Below are 13,150 nucleotides of genomic sequence, written 5' to 3'. Positions count from 1 at the left end.
CCAGAGCCCAAGGACAGACACTGCCACTCACTGCAGTCAGGAAGAGCAAAAGGCTTCACCTGCCTTCTCACAGGTGCATCTCATGTGGGGAGTATGCACCGCTCTCCCAGTTTTAAAGATGGAGCACGGGGCTCAGAGACGTCATATGGCCTGTCTGTAGGTCACACTGCTGAGAAGGAAGAGCTGCAATTGAACCTGGGAAGACTGATTCCACATTGTCAGCCATGGTGATGCCTTGCCGTGGTCTCAGGAGCTGCTGAGCAGTTGATGCACTTCTGGGCAGTAACTGATACAATTCTCACACCAGTCCAGTGGTGGGTATCCAGAAAAAGAGGTCAGTGTTCCTCATTACCGGTGAGGACACTGAGGGCTAGAGAGGTTAAACAACTTGCCAAAGTCATGTTTTGAGTTCCTAGAAGGCCCAGGACTCACACAGGTCACCGAGGAAGAAAAACAATATCTGAATCTTGTGGTTAGAAAGATTAGAGAGAGGCCGGGCGCTGTGGCTCCCACCTGGAATCCCAGCACTTTGGGAGGCCTCAGGCGGATCACCTGAGGTCAGGTGTTCCAGACCAGCCTGTCCAATATGATGAAAACCCCGTCTTTACTAAAAATATAAAAATTAGCTGGGCATGGTGGCATGCGCCTATAATCCCAGCTACATGGGAGGCTGAGACAGGAGAATCGCTTGAACCCTGGAGACTGAGGTTGCAGTGAGCCAAGATCACGCCATGGTACTCCAGCCTGGGTGACAAGAGTGAAACTCCGTACCTGCCCCATAAAAGAAAAAAAGAAAGAAAAAGAAAAATTGAAGAGATAGGACCCATAAAGTGCTTAGCATGGCAACTGGTCCATAGCGAGCGCTTACGTCATATTGCAGGTCAGGATGGGTCACGGTGCTGGTCCTGCTCTGGTTCTTGTCCCTCTGTGCCCTGCTGCCTCTCTCCTGGGCCTGTAGGAGGAGTCCCCACCTCCATCCCACCCACCCACCCCCGAGTCACACAATGCTGTGAGATGCCTGGTGGTATAAGCCTAACACAGTTTTCCCCAAGCTTCTTAGTGTTTGCCTACAGGAAGAACAAAAGATTTATACTCTATCTTCTTTCAAAGTGAGCATGTTTAAAAGCACAAATGGATACTCAGCATCTGAACCAAGAACTCAGGCCTTTCTGAATAGACTGCTGCCTGCATTGTCCACACCCATGGCAGCTGGGGGCTGAGTGCGTGTTCCTATCCTGCATCTGTTACACCCATTTCTGCAGCCCTCCAGACGCTCTGAGGAGCTCTCAGTAGCCCCCTTGCCTCTTACTACAGTGATTGATTACCCTGCCTGCCAGTAGTTAACACCTCTGCCATTGCTGAGGAAGAGAAAGTGACAGAACTGGCCTTGCTCACAGTGACTGTGGACTGCTTGGGGGCCACGAAGGCACTGTGTGTGGGGTGTGAGTCGTCCCTCGACACTGGGACTTGGCGCTGGATAGTGAGGTGCTTTCAAGGTTCACAGAGGACACGGTCCTAGCCCGTGAGTTGGTAGTTAGGCTTTTCTGTCTCAGCTCAGCCTCAGATTTGCTACTGTCCTCCCTCCCCAGGAGTCCCTGTAGGGCCCACTGTTTGTACAGCATTGCACAACATGCAGGCGTACCACAAAAGATCAAAGGGGGTGACTTCCGACCTGAGCTTGCTACTTATCCATTGACTTGGGAAGACCACGCACTTGTCTATAAATGCCACAGAGATGTCACTGCAAAGCAGTAGGTAAGCAGATTTGTAATCACCACCACCACACTAATGGCAGCAGCTGAATTTCCTGTGTACAGCAAAATGCCGTTGTAGCCTGTGAGGTGGGTATCTTCACACCTAGTGCTCACTAGCCACAGTGGCAGAGCCAGGCTGTGAACGTGGCTGCTGCCCCCAAAGCCAGGCTGGTGCACTCACGTCCAGTTTGTGCCAGGGATGGAGAAAGAACGTTGATGCTGGGCCCCCTCGCCTGGCCTGGGGAAGACTGCTGCTCTGTGGGGCAGCATCGTGTGAGCATTCATTGACGCAGGAGTGAAAGGCTCCTGTGAAAAAGCTGCCGTTTCACCAAACTATTGATACCCCTGCTCTAGGACTACAGTCGTGTTTGCCATTTGCTGGTTCCCAGTCCCAGGGAGTTTCTTTTTTTTCAAACTTTTAAATAGCTTTATTGAGATGTAATTCGCAAACCATAAAATTTACTTTTTATGATTTTAATATGTAAACTTAAAAAATTTTTTTTTATTTTTTTAGAGATGGGATCTCACTATGTTGCCTAGGCTGATCTCAAACTCCTGGCCTCAAGTAATCTTCCCACCTTGGCCTCCCAAAATGTAGGGATTACAGATGTGAGCCACCATGCCCAGCCCAATATGTAAACTTTAACACGATTTTTATGAGAGTCACAGATTTGTGCAACCATCACCACTGTCTAGTTCCAGGACATATCATCACCCCAAAGAGAAACCCGGTACCCATTCGCAGCCACCCCTCATTCCCTTATTCCTCCCACTCCTTGGCAACCACTCAACTGTTTTTCATCTCCGTGGATTTACCTATTCCGGACGTCTCATATTAATAGAATCATACAGTATGTGGTCTTTTGTAACTGACTCTTTTCACTAGCATAGTGTTTTCAAGGTTCATCCATGCTGTAGCAGGTACCAGTACTTCATCCCTTTTTAGTGCCAAATAATAGTACATGCTGAGGACCGTTTTATTTACCCATTCACTAGTTGATGGATATTTGGATTGTTTTCCACTTTCAGGCTATTAAATAATGCTGAACATTCAAATACAATTTTCTGTGTGGACATACATTTTCATTTCTCTTGGGTATATATCTAGGAGTAGATTTACTAGATCGAAGGTAACTTTAACGTTTGGTCGAATTACTGCTATTTTCCAAAGTGGTTGTGCCATTTTGCATTGTCACTAACAATGTGTAAGGGTTCCAGTTTCTCCATATCCTCCATGTCCTTATTTTTCTGTCTCTGATTATGGCCATCCTTGTGGGTCTGAAGTGGTTTCTCAGCATGTATTTGATTTCGATTTCCCTAATGACTAACAGTGTTGAGCATCTTTTTATGTGTTTGTAAGTCATTTTTATATCTTCTTTAAAGAGATATCTATTCAAATCCTTTGCCTACTTTTAACCCAGGTTATTTGTCTTTTTATTGTTGAATTGCCAGAATTCCTTATTCTGAATACAATTTTTTTTTTTTTTGAGATGGTGTCTCGCTCTGTTGCCCAGGCTGGAGTGCAGTGACACAATTGCGGCTCACTGCAACCTCCGCCTCCGGGGTTCAAGTTATTCTCCTGCCTCAGCCTCCTGAGTAGCTGGGATTACAGGTGCACGCCACCATGCCTGGCTAATTTTTGTATTTTTAGTAGAGATGGGGGTTTCACCATGTTGGCCAGGCTGGTCTTGAACTCCTGACCTCAGGTGATCTGCCCACCTTGGCCTGACAAAGTGTTGGTATTACAGGCATGAGCCACGGCGCCTGGCCTCTGAATACATTTTTTTTTTTTTGAGACGGAGTTTTGCTCTCGTTGCCCAGGTTGGAGTGCAGTGGCACGATCTCAGCTCACTGCAACCTCCGCCTCCCGGGTTCAAGCAATTCTCCTGCCTCAGCCTCCCAAGTAGCTGGGATTACTATATGTATTTTTAGTACAGACGGGGTTTCACCATGTTGGCCAGGCTGGTCTCGAACTCCTGACCTCAGGCGATCTGCCCACCTCGGCCTCCCAAAGTGCTGGCATTACAGGCGTGAGCTACCATGCCTGGCCTCTAAATACAAACTTTTTATCAGACATACGATTTGTAAAAATTTTCTCCCATTCTGCGAGTTGTCTTTTTACTTTTTTGATAAAGTTCAATTTATTGTTTTTTTCTTTTGTTTCTTGTGCTTCGGGTGTTGTATCCAAGAAACCATTAATTTAGTGTTGCTTTAATTCAGTGTTTTGAAGATTTACTCCTATGTTTCCTTCTACGAGTTGTGTAGTTTTAGCTCTGAACTTAGGTATTTGATCTGTTTTGAATTGATTTTTGTGTGTTGTGTGAGGGAGGGGTCCAACTTTATTTTTTCCTCAGGGAGTTTCCTAAGCAATGGGTGCTTAGCAAGGCAGTACTGTGGGCGGGGTGGGAGCGGGGCCTCTGCAGGACAGTGGCCTCCCTCCCCTCGTTCTGACTCAGCCGGAGGAAGGAGCCTCAGTCCCGCAGCATCCGAGGTTATGCAGAGGTACAGGTGGCTTGTTATCTCCACTACCACCTGGCCTGCTGCTCACTCGCTGGGAGGGAGGATGAAGCGGAGTGCTGGGCAGGGGCTGCCAGTGTTGGATGCTCACTTGCTCCCAAACAGGTTTGGGGTCCACAGTCTCAGTGCAGAGGAGAGTGGGGGATGAGGACCTTCTCTCATTTAACGCCCACACTATCCCTCTGAGGCCAGGGTAACTGTGCCCCTTTTATAGGTGAGGATCAGAGAGGCTAAGGGACTTGCACTAATAACAGCTAGCAGGGGGCAGAGCCGGGACAGAAGCAGTGCTCCATCCCAGGCGAGGCTCTGCACAGAACCATTGAGCCTGTGGTGCTTGTTCAGAGAGAGATGTCCTGTGGATGAGGCCAGTGCCCCGGATTGGCTGATTGGAAGTATCACGACAACATAGGCAGCAGCCCATGACGGTCATTGAGCTTATCTCTGGGCCAGGCCAAGTGGTTCACACCTGTCACCTCATTTAATCCCCAAAGCAGCCCAGTGAAGAGTCCTGTTATCGTTTCGGTTTGACAGATGAGGAGATGGAGGCCAGAGAGGATGAGCCACGGGCCAAGGTCATTGTCCTGTGGAGCTGGGATTTAAATCTCAACCCTGTGGCCGCAGAGCCCTGACCTTGATGGCTCTACTTTCCTGGGGATTCAGTCACTGCCCCTGCCACACCATCCTCCCCTTGATCAGACCCAGGGCCCCCAACACCCGAAGAAGAACTGTCTGCAGCTAGAGCCTCTGAGGAAGGACTGCACTGACACAGCCGTGATGGTGAGCACCAGCCTGGGGCCTTCAAGTCCCTGCCCCTCACCTGAGCCTGGCGACAGTCGCTCAGGGTGGCAGACTGATGAGAGCGTGGATGCAGAGGTATTTTGCACGCTCAGAAGCTGGGCTAGAATCGGGCAGTGTTGTCATTTTTATAAACACGTCACATGAGCGGTAACGTCCAACCGCAAAGCTGGCTGACAGCCCCTGCACACATCCAGCTGCCGGCTGCCCCAGCCCCTCCTGGTGTGCTGAAGCCCTGTTTTCTCTTCTGTCTTTATAGTTTGCAGCCATCGGCCCCACTACGGCTCGCGCGCTGGCCGCCCAGGGCCTTCCTGTAAGCTGCACTGCAGAGAGCCCCACGCCACAAGCCCTGGCCACTGGCATCAGGAAGGCTCTCCAGCCCCATGGCTGCTGCTGAGTCAGCCACCTAGTGCTTGCCCCATGCAGCCTTCCTGGGCTGGGCTGGCTCTGGATGGAGCCGGGCATCGGCAAGGGCTCTCGGGAGCTGCTGCCGTCAGACTCCTGCCTGAAGCCTGAGTGGAAGCACCTGAGGACCGGGGATCGGGACCTGACCTGGGGCTGGCCTCAGGCCCACGTGCACGTGACTGCCCTCTGTGGAAGCCAGCTTAAACCCTAGCCCTGTGAGAGCTTCCTGTGCCCAGCAGGAAGGAAGTCAAATAAACCACACTGACTACCTGTGCTTACTGAGTGTATGGTTGCTGTGTGTCATTTTAAGTGCAAAGCTGTGTTCAGGGAGGAGACAGGTATGCCCACCTCTGATAACCCACAAACCTGCTATGAATCAGAAAATTTGCTCTATATAAAGTAGGTTTATTCATTCTATAAAAAGGACCGTGACGTTCCTGCTTGTGAGCCATGGACAACTGTAGTTCAAATATAGAGAGACTTGCTTTCCCTCAAAGATGCAGCTGCAGCATTAGACAGTCAAACCATCTGATCTCCCAGGGATCTGAGGGGCTGGAGAGGCCGGTATTTACTGAGAAGAGGTTCATGTGCAAATGCAGTGCCCTGCAGAAAGGCTTTGGAAATCTGTTCCCAAACTTCATTCCCAAAGTTCCCAAACTTCATTCCCAACTCAGCCTGAAGTTTAGGCTAAGTTGACTGAAACCCAGACTTGTCTCTTAGTAGCATGTGGGCTGGTGGTGGGAAGGCTCTGCCCACACGCCTCTGTCTCCTTGAAAGATCTGGCTGGAAGGCATTTGGGCTCCACGTCTCTGATCTCTATTCCTCATAACAACCCTGAGGAGTGGACATTCCTATTGTTCCATTTTTCTGGTGAGGAAACAGACTCAAGAGGTGAAATGATTTCTCAGGGTCACATGCTAGTGAGTGGCAGAACCAGAACAAAATTAAAAGGCATGGACGAGCATAAGCACTGAGGCCTAGACTAATGAAATACATCAGCCACCTCATATGAGATTCACTCTAGTTGAGAGGTTAGAATTCAGTGATGATTGTTCTCCAAATCTTGATGTGATTATACAGAAATTCTTTGAGAACTGTTCTAAAACTGGATTATGGTGATGGTTCCATGAAGTGACCACTTGTCTCAAGATTAAGGAAAATAATTGGGCAAGCACTGTTTCATACACGTTTTCACCATAGTACCAAAGTGAAATAGATTTGCCCAGGAACTAAGAACCTGGCTGTACATCAGAACCACGTAATGTGCTTCTAAAATGAAGTTGCTCAGGCCCCACCCCCAGAGAGTCCCCTGAATTGGTTTCTAGAATAAAGCCCAAGTAGCAGGAGGTGTTAGACGCTCTCCAGGTGCCTCCAGTGTGCACCCGTGTTTGGAAACTGCTGGATTGCAGGAATGGTGTCCCCCATAGCTGGAGTGTGATCAGGAATGCCCTCATGCATGGTGAAGAGGCTGGAGAAGCAAGACAAGCCCGGAAGTGAGGAAGGAGGAGGAGAAGTCCAAGCTGTAGGCAGACAAGAGCGGGAGGGATGTGTGGGCTTCGGAAGCACACATTGAAGGAGGAGGAAAAACACCCTGTTGCAGGGCAGGGAAAATAGGTTCCTTTTCAGAGCCTCGGGGTGGGGGACAGAATCGGGGACAAAGGTTCACTAAATGTCTACGTGCTAGTAAACACCACACGTGTGTCCTTTCATCCCCACACAACCCGAAGCCACCTTTTGAAGAGATGTGAGGCTATTAACAATTCTGGCGAAGCCTTGTTTCAGATGGAGTGCGCCAGGGCGTGGTTAAAGATGGTTCTGTTTGGGATCAGGAAGGCAGGGAGCTCATACAGGGGCAGGAGATGAGCAAAGCAGCAGGCGCAGTGTCCTCGACGATTGCGTGAGTCGGGAGCCTGGGCTTGCTTTGGCAACTGGGCTGGAGATTCCTGAGAACGTGAAGGCTGAGTAGGCAAAAGCCAGTTTGAAAGGGACTATGGAGAAACCCTGGTTCTGAGGGTATTGGTGGGACAGAAAGTAAGATCTGTAATTACTCAGCTCAAGAAAGTGAAGCCCAGGGATGTCACACGTCATTTCTTCTGCTCACCCTCCCACAGGACTGCAGTTTCTGTTAAGGGCAATAATTATGTTAATCATTCTATGGCTCAGTGGCTAGATGGGAGTGAACAGAAGCTGGCATAAGGCTTTCCTTCAAAGATAGAACTGCAGCATTAAACAGACCATCTGATCTCCCAGGAATCTGAGGGGCTGGGAGGTCAGTATTTACTTAGAAGAGGTTCATGTGGCCAGGCGCGGTGGCTCACACCTGTAATCCCAGCACTGTGGGAGGCCAAGGCGGGTGGATCAGGAGTTCAAGACCAGCCTGACCAACATGGTGAAACCCCATCTCTACTAAAAATATAGAATTAGCCAGATGTGGAGGGTCCCTATAATCCCAGCTACTTGGGAGGCTGAGGCAGGAGAATTGCTTGAACCCAGGAGGCGGAGGTTGCAGTGAGCTGAGATTGTGCCACTGCACTCCAGCCTGGGCAACAAGAGCAAAACTCTGTCTTAAAAAAAAAAAAAAAGGTTCATGTGCAAATGTACAGCCCTATAGAAAGGCCTTGGAAATCTGTTCCCAAACTTCATTCCTACTTTTTCATAGATCCAGCTATTCCTGATGTGCTGGGGGAGGTTCAGCTTTGAGTTTGTAGATGTTCTAGGTGCCTTCCCAGAGTCAATGTGGGAAGCCGGGTGGAAGCCAGAGTCTCACTCGACACCCTGAGCGGCAGTAGGGCCACCCAAGACGGTGAGTGAGTCGCACCCCCCACCCTGCCAGTTCCAAACAGAGTAACGCCCCAGCAGGCTGGGTGGCCAGCCTCCTTGTGTCCTTCCTGGGGATCAGAAGGGACAGAAGGGTGGGGTGGGAGAAGACGCTCAACAGATGTGCTGCACAGGGTTTTGCCACAGTTGTGTGATCTACATTCCCTTTTTGCATCTGCTCTCATGTGCCTTCCCCTCCAGCTCCTGGACGGAGGAGAGTTGCTGAAGAAGTTCGTGCAGGGAAGGAATAAAGGATCACACAGGAATTTGAGAGCCAAAGTAAAGTGCAACTGGCCCCCCAGGCCCAGAGGGGCTAGCAGTGAGAACTAAAGATGTTCCCTCTGGACCTTCCGGCCACAGCTCATTGATGGGACATGTTCTCAGACAGTGTTGTAAGTTTTATATGCTTTAACTCATGAGTTACATGTGGTCACTCATTTAATGAGTTAAGCGTTAATACAACTTCCCTGTGAACAGAAGGTAACAAAATAAAAACATTGTGTTGTATACAAGTCTTCAGAAAATAAGCTACCAAGAATCATTTTACTAAAAATTCTAAGGAAGTAGATGACCGGGATAGAGTCAGTGAGGTGGTCTCAATATTCATTACTCTGGAACAAGAATCCTTGATATTCAGCAAAGTACGTGGCCATTTGGAATAAGAACTACATTTCCCAGCTTCCTTTGCAGGCAGGCATGAGAGTGTGATTAAGTTGTAGCCGAGGGGATGTAGTGAGATGCACACCCCTGACATCATTCTTCCTTCTTCCTGGAATACAGATAGAAGAGCTGGAGCTCCAGTAGGCATCTTGGGCCCTGAGATGACATTGGGGAAAGAAAGTTTTCTGGAACAAGGTGACACTGTGGGCACAAAAACTATCCCAACTCTAGACTTCTTGAGTGTAAAAGACATATCGACTTCTATCTTGTTTAAGCCACTATTACTACGAGATTTTTTCTTTTACAATCAAATCTAAATGATAAAATAATCAAGTGAATTGGTAGAGTAAACATCAAGATAAACCGTTTCCGAGTTTGAATAAAATGGCCTTTTAAGAAAATCTTGGCCTGGTGCAGTGGCTCATGCCTGTAATCCCAGCACTCCAAGAGGCCGAGGCGGGTGGATCACTTCGAGACCAGCCTGGCTGACATGGCGAAACCCCATCTCTACTAAAAATTCAGAAACTTAACTGGGTATGGTGGTGCACGTATGTAATCCCAGCTATTCAGGAGGCTGAGACAGGAGAATTGCTTGAACCTGGGAGGCGGAGGTTGCAGTGAGCCGAGATGGCACCACTGTACTCTAGCCTGGGTGACAGAGCGAGACTCCATCTCAAAAAAAAAAAGAAAAAAAAGTTTGGTTACTAGAAGTCCCTCATATACTTACTGTTGAATCTTTTTATCAAGTTCAATTTTAAGCTGTGTATTTGCAAATTATTTATAGATTTATGCCTTGTGCAATTATATAAAGTGTTTGAAAAGCAACTGAAACAACAAAAAGACTTCAGCAGTAGAAGAATTCTCATTTTCACAAAATACTGATAAAACCTACAAAAGCTGCAGGAATGCATTTGCTTGGACAGTTTCTTTCGTTCTTACTGGTAAGCACTCTACTGCTTGGAAGGTATGCACAGTGCTTACAGGAGAAATGTAGTCTTTTATCATATTTATCTCTTGTTAAAAGAAAACCTTAGACAAATTACATTTGAGAGAGTTTAATTGAGCAAAGAATGATTTGCGAATGGGGCAGCCCCTAAACCAGAAAGGTTCAGAGAGGCTGTGGCGCTGCCTCGTGGTTGAAGATTTATGGACAGTAAAGGGAAAGTGACGTACAGAAAATGGAAGTGAGATGCAGAAACAGCTGAATTGGTTACATCTCAGCATTTGCCTTATTTGAACAGGGTTTGAGCAGTTGGCCACCTCTGATTGGCTGAAATTCAGTGATTGGTACAAGAGTAGATTACAGCCTGTTTACACATCTAGGACAGAGCCCAAGCTGTATCCTACAAACAGGCTGTAACCTACTCTTGTACCCATAGCTGTAACTATTTAGGTTACAGTTCACTGTATACGGAGAATTCTTTAGGCTGAACTTAAAACATGTAAGGAGGCAGCTTTAGGCTAAACTTAACACTCTGAATTAAAAGAGACTTAAACATTTCCCCTCAACATCTTATTTAATCCTCAAAATAGCCCTATCAGGTGGGTCCTATTACCTGCATTTTGGGGACAAGAAAAACTGGACTTGGAGGAATTTAATGCCATACACAAGGTTAAGTGAGGTGGGGGCAGATTCGAACTTTGCTGACCAAGGGCTGAGGGAGAGTTAGATGAGAGAGTGTTCCCACGGGAACGCTGGAGTCCACCTCCCCTTGGCGGGGCTCCCCAGGACTGCAGGACGGGGGTCATGTTCCTCGGCATGGCCTCCAAGCCCCCTTCTCAGCCTGGCTTGACCGCCCACAGCCCGTGTGTATGCGCAGCTCCAAGCCGTGGCCACTCCACCTCTCTGACATTCTGAGACCTTGTTCTTCTCACGGTGTTTGTGGGCCCCTGAGAGCTGGACCTGTGCTTGTCTCTGCTCCCTGAGCCCCTAGCAGAGGCCTAGGACTCATAGGTGTGGGGGGGTAATGATCGGAATCCGCCTTTACCATCAGTGATGCTTTTCCCAGATAAGCTTCTCATCTCAGCCCCAGCAGCAAATCATGAGCAATATTATTTATTTCTCAGAACATTTTACACGGTGTTTGTTAGTCACCGCATTAAGCTATTGACCCTCCAATGGGCTGTAGCAGCCCTTTCCTCAATGGTGAACACATCTGGAGGCAGCAATTCAAACTCTCTTAACGGATGGGAAACTGATGCTCCGACGACAGGGTAGAGACTCCTCAGCGTCAACCCACTTTCGGTGGCAGGACAGAAACTGGGCCTGGGCCTGAGAACGTTCCTTCCTACACCCTTCTCCAGGGTACCGTGTCCACCCCTAAGCCTCTGGAACCTCTGACATGTAACCTGTGTCCCCTCCCCAAGCCAGCAGAGAGACCCAGGCATGGTGCAGTTATGGAAAGAGCTGGTTCTTGTTCTCAGCCTGATGGGTCCCTCAGGGGCGGCGCATGTGTAGCAGCTTTTCAGGAGTATGGGGGGTGACGGGAGCCAGGGGCCACGTGATGCAGATGGGAGAGAGGCCAGCAGATGGGTCCAGCAGCAGTGGGTTGAGCTTTGCCGTGTAACCTCGGCGACAGGGGCTTTAATCTGCATGGAAGATTCTGCATGATTCGCACTCATGGGGCCTGTCACCAAGCTGACTCACTGAGTTACTTTACTGAGTGTTCATCGTGTGACTACATTTCTGGACCTCGGGAGTTCGTAACTTTTTCCTCATCTCTCACCCAAACACCCCCAAGTCCTGTAAAAATTGCATTTCCAGAGACGGAAAGGAGTCCCACGTAACCAGCCAGATCCCATCTCTGAGCCAGGCCAGACCGCTTCCTCCTCCCTCTGAGTCTGGTCTGCTTCTGGGGTTCTCTCTCTCAATGTATTAGGGTTCTCCAGAGAAACAGAACCAATAGGATAGATGGACAGAGAGAGAGAGAGACAGACAGACAGACAGACTTAGGGGGCACTTAGGGGAATTGGCTCACATAATTCTGGAGGCCGAGGAGGCCAGCATCTGTGGGCTGCAAGCTGGAGACCCAGGAAAGCCAGTGCTTGCAGTTCAGCCTGAGCCTGGAGGCTGAGAGCCGGGGAGCTGGTGGTGTGACTTCCAGTCCGCGTCTGAAGAAGGCCTGGGGAGAAGGCAGTGCTTCTGTAAGTCCTGGGGTCTGAGGGCCTGGGAACCTGGATGGACAGGATTCAAGGGACAAAGAAGATGAATGTCCCAGCTCAGGAAGTGGGAGGATTTGCCCTTCGTCGGCCTTTTCGTTCTCCTCGAGCCCTCAGTGGACTGGATGACTCCTGCCTGCGGATGAGGCTGGCTCTTCTTTACTAATTTAAATGCTCATCTCTCGTAGAACACCCTCACAGACACACCCAGGAACAGTGTTTTACCAGGTCTGTGGCCATCCCTTGGCCCCGTCACACTGACATACAGAATTTACCATCGTGCTTGGGAAATCTCAGCTTCTCCACTGGTGTCATTGCTGTTGCCCTGGCAGCTGCCCTGAGAAGAGCTGGGTTTGACCAGCAGACTGCGGGCATCTCCTCATCAGAGGGCCCCACTCTCAGAGCAGAACCAGTTGGGAGCTTTCTGAGGGATACCACCAGCAACGATGAGCATAATTCTCATCTGGAGGCCAGGAGGCCTGGGTGTGCCTTGGCAGAGAAGTGCAGGTGGGTAGTGAGCGGGGCCTCCCTCCCGCAACCACTGAGCAGCCTCCATGTGCATCCTTTGCGGGGAGGAACAAGCCCCAAACGCAGACTCTCGTGTGTAAAACACAAGCAGGTCTCCCCAGGGAGGCCGAGGGTCCTATGCCGGCCCAGAGATGGGGAAAAGGGTTTATTTATGGATGAAAAGAGACCAAAATGCAGTCTGGACAGAAGGGAATCAGGACAGACACTGGGAAGAGTCTTTCCGTCTCAGGCACGCTATGCAGCTGGAAACAACAGGCCTGCCCTGGTGCTGATGGCATCACTCCCCAGCACCTGGGCCTCCTGAGCTCTGCTCACTTTCAGAGTCAGAACTGACCCCTCGCTGAACATAAGGCTCAAAGATCTCCTGTGGGAATGACTGTTTCCCAATATTATTGTCCAACTATACTAAGAATATGCAAATCCAGGCTGGGTGCAGTGGCTCATGCCTGTAATCCCAACACTTTGGGAGACCGAGGTGGGCAGATTGCTTGAGCCCAGGAGTTCAAGACCAGCCT

At 49.4% G+C, this 13,150-nt stretch overlaps 1 protein-coding gene across 7 annotated transcripts in view; it reads left to right on the top strand.

Moving 5' to 3' along the window:
* UROS (uroporphyrinogen III synthase) overlaps positions 1–13,150 on the top strand; it is a 46,724-nt gene that overhangs the window by 28,980 nt on the left and 4,594 nt on the right. For 2 of the 7 annotated variants that reach the window (XM_063710578.1, XM_019035075.4), the window contains exons 10-11: positions 4,968–5,048; positions 5,326–5,749. The exons of 1 other annotated variant lie outside the window; for it this stretch is intronic. In XM_063710578.1, coding sequence (XP_063566648.1) covers positions 4,968–5,048; positions 5,326–5,463 — 219 coding nt within the window. In that variant the 3' untranslated portion in view covers positions 5,464–5,749. Of the gene's footprint in view, positions 1–4,802; positions 4,947–4,967; positions 5,049–5,325; positions 5,750–8,130; positions 8,275–8,489; positions 8,681–13,150 lie in introns of those variants that run through there. 4 more of the 7 variants (XM_019035079.4, XR_010135308.1, XM_019035077.4 and 1 more) reach the window with 4 other exon arrangements.

This window comes from Gorilla gorilla, chromosome 8 (assembly GCF_029281585.2).
Source record: "Gorilla gorilla gorilla isolate KB3781 chromosome 8, NHGRI_mGorGor1-v2.1_pri, whole genome shotgun sequence".
Taxonomy (NCBI): domain Eukaryota; kingdom Metazoa; phylum Chordata; class Mammalia; order Primates; family Hominidae; genus Gorilla; species Gorilla gorilla.
Note: the sequence above shows the minus strand (reverse complement) of the source record. Positions and strands in the feature narration are given on the sequence as shown.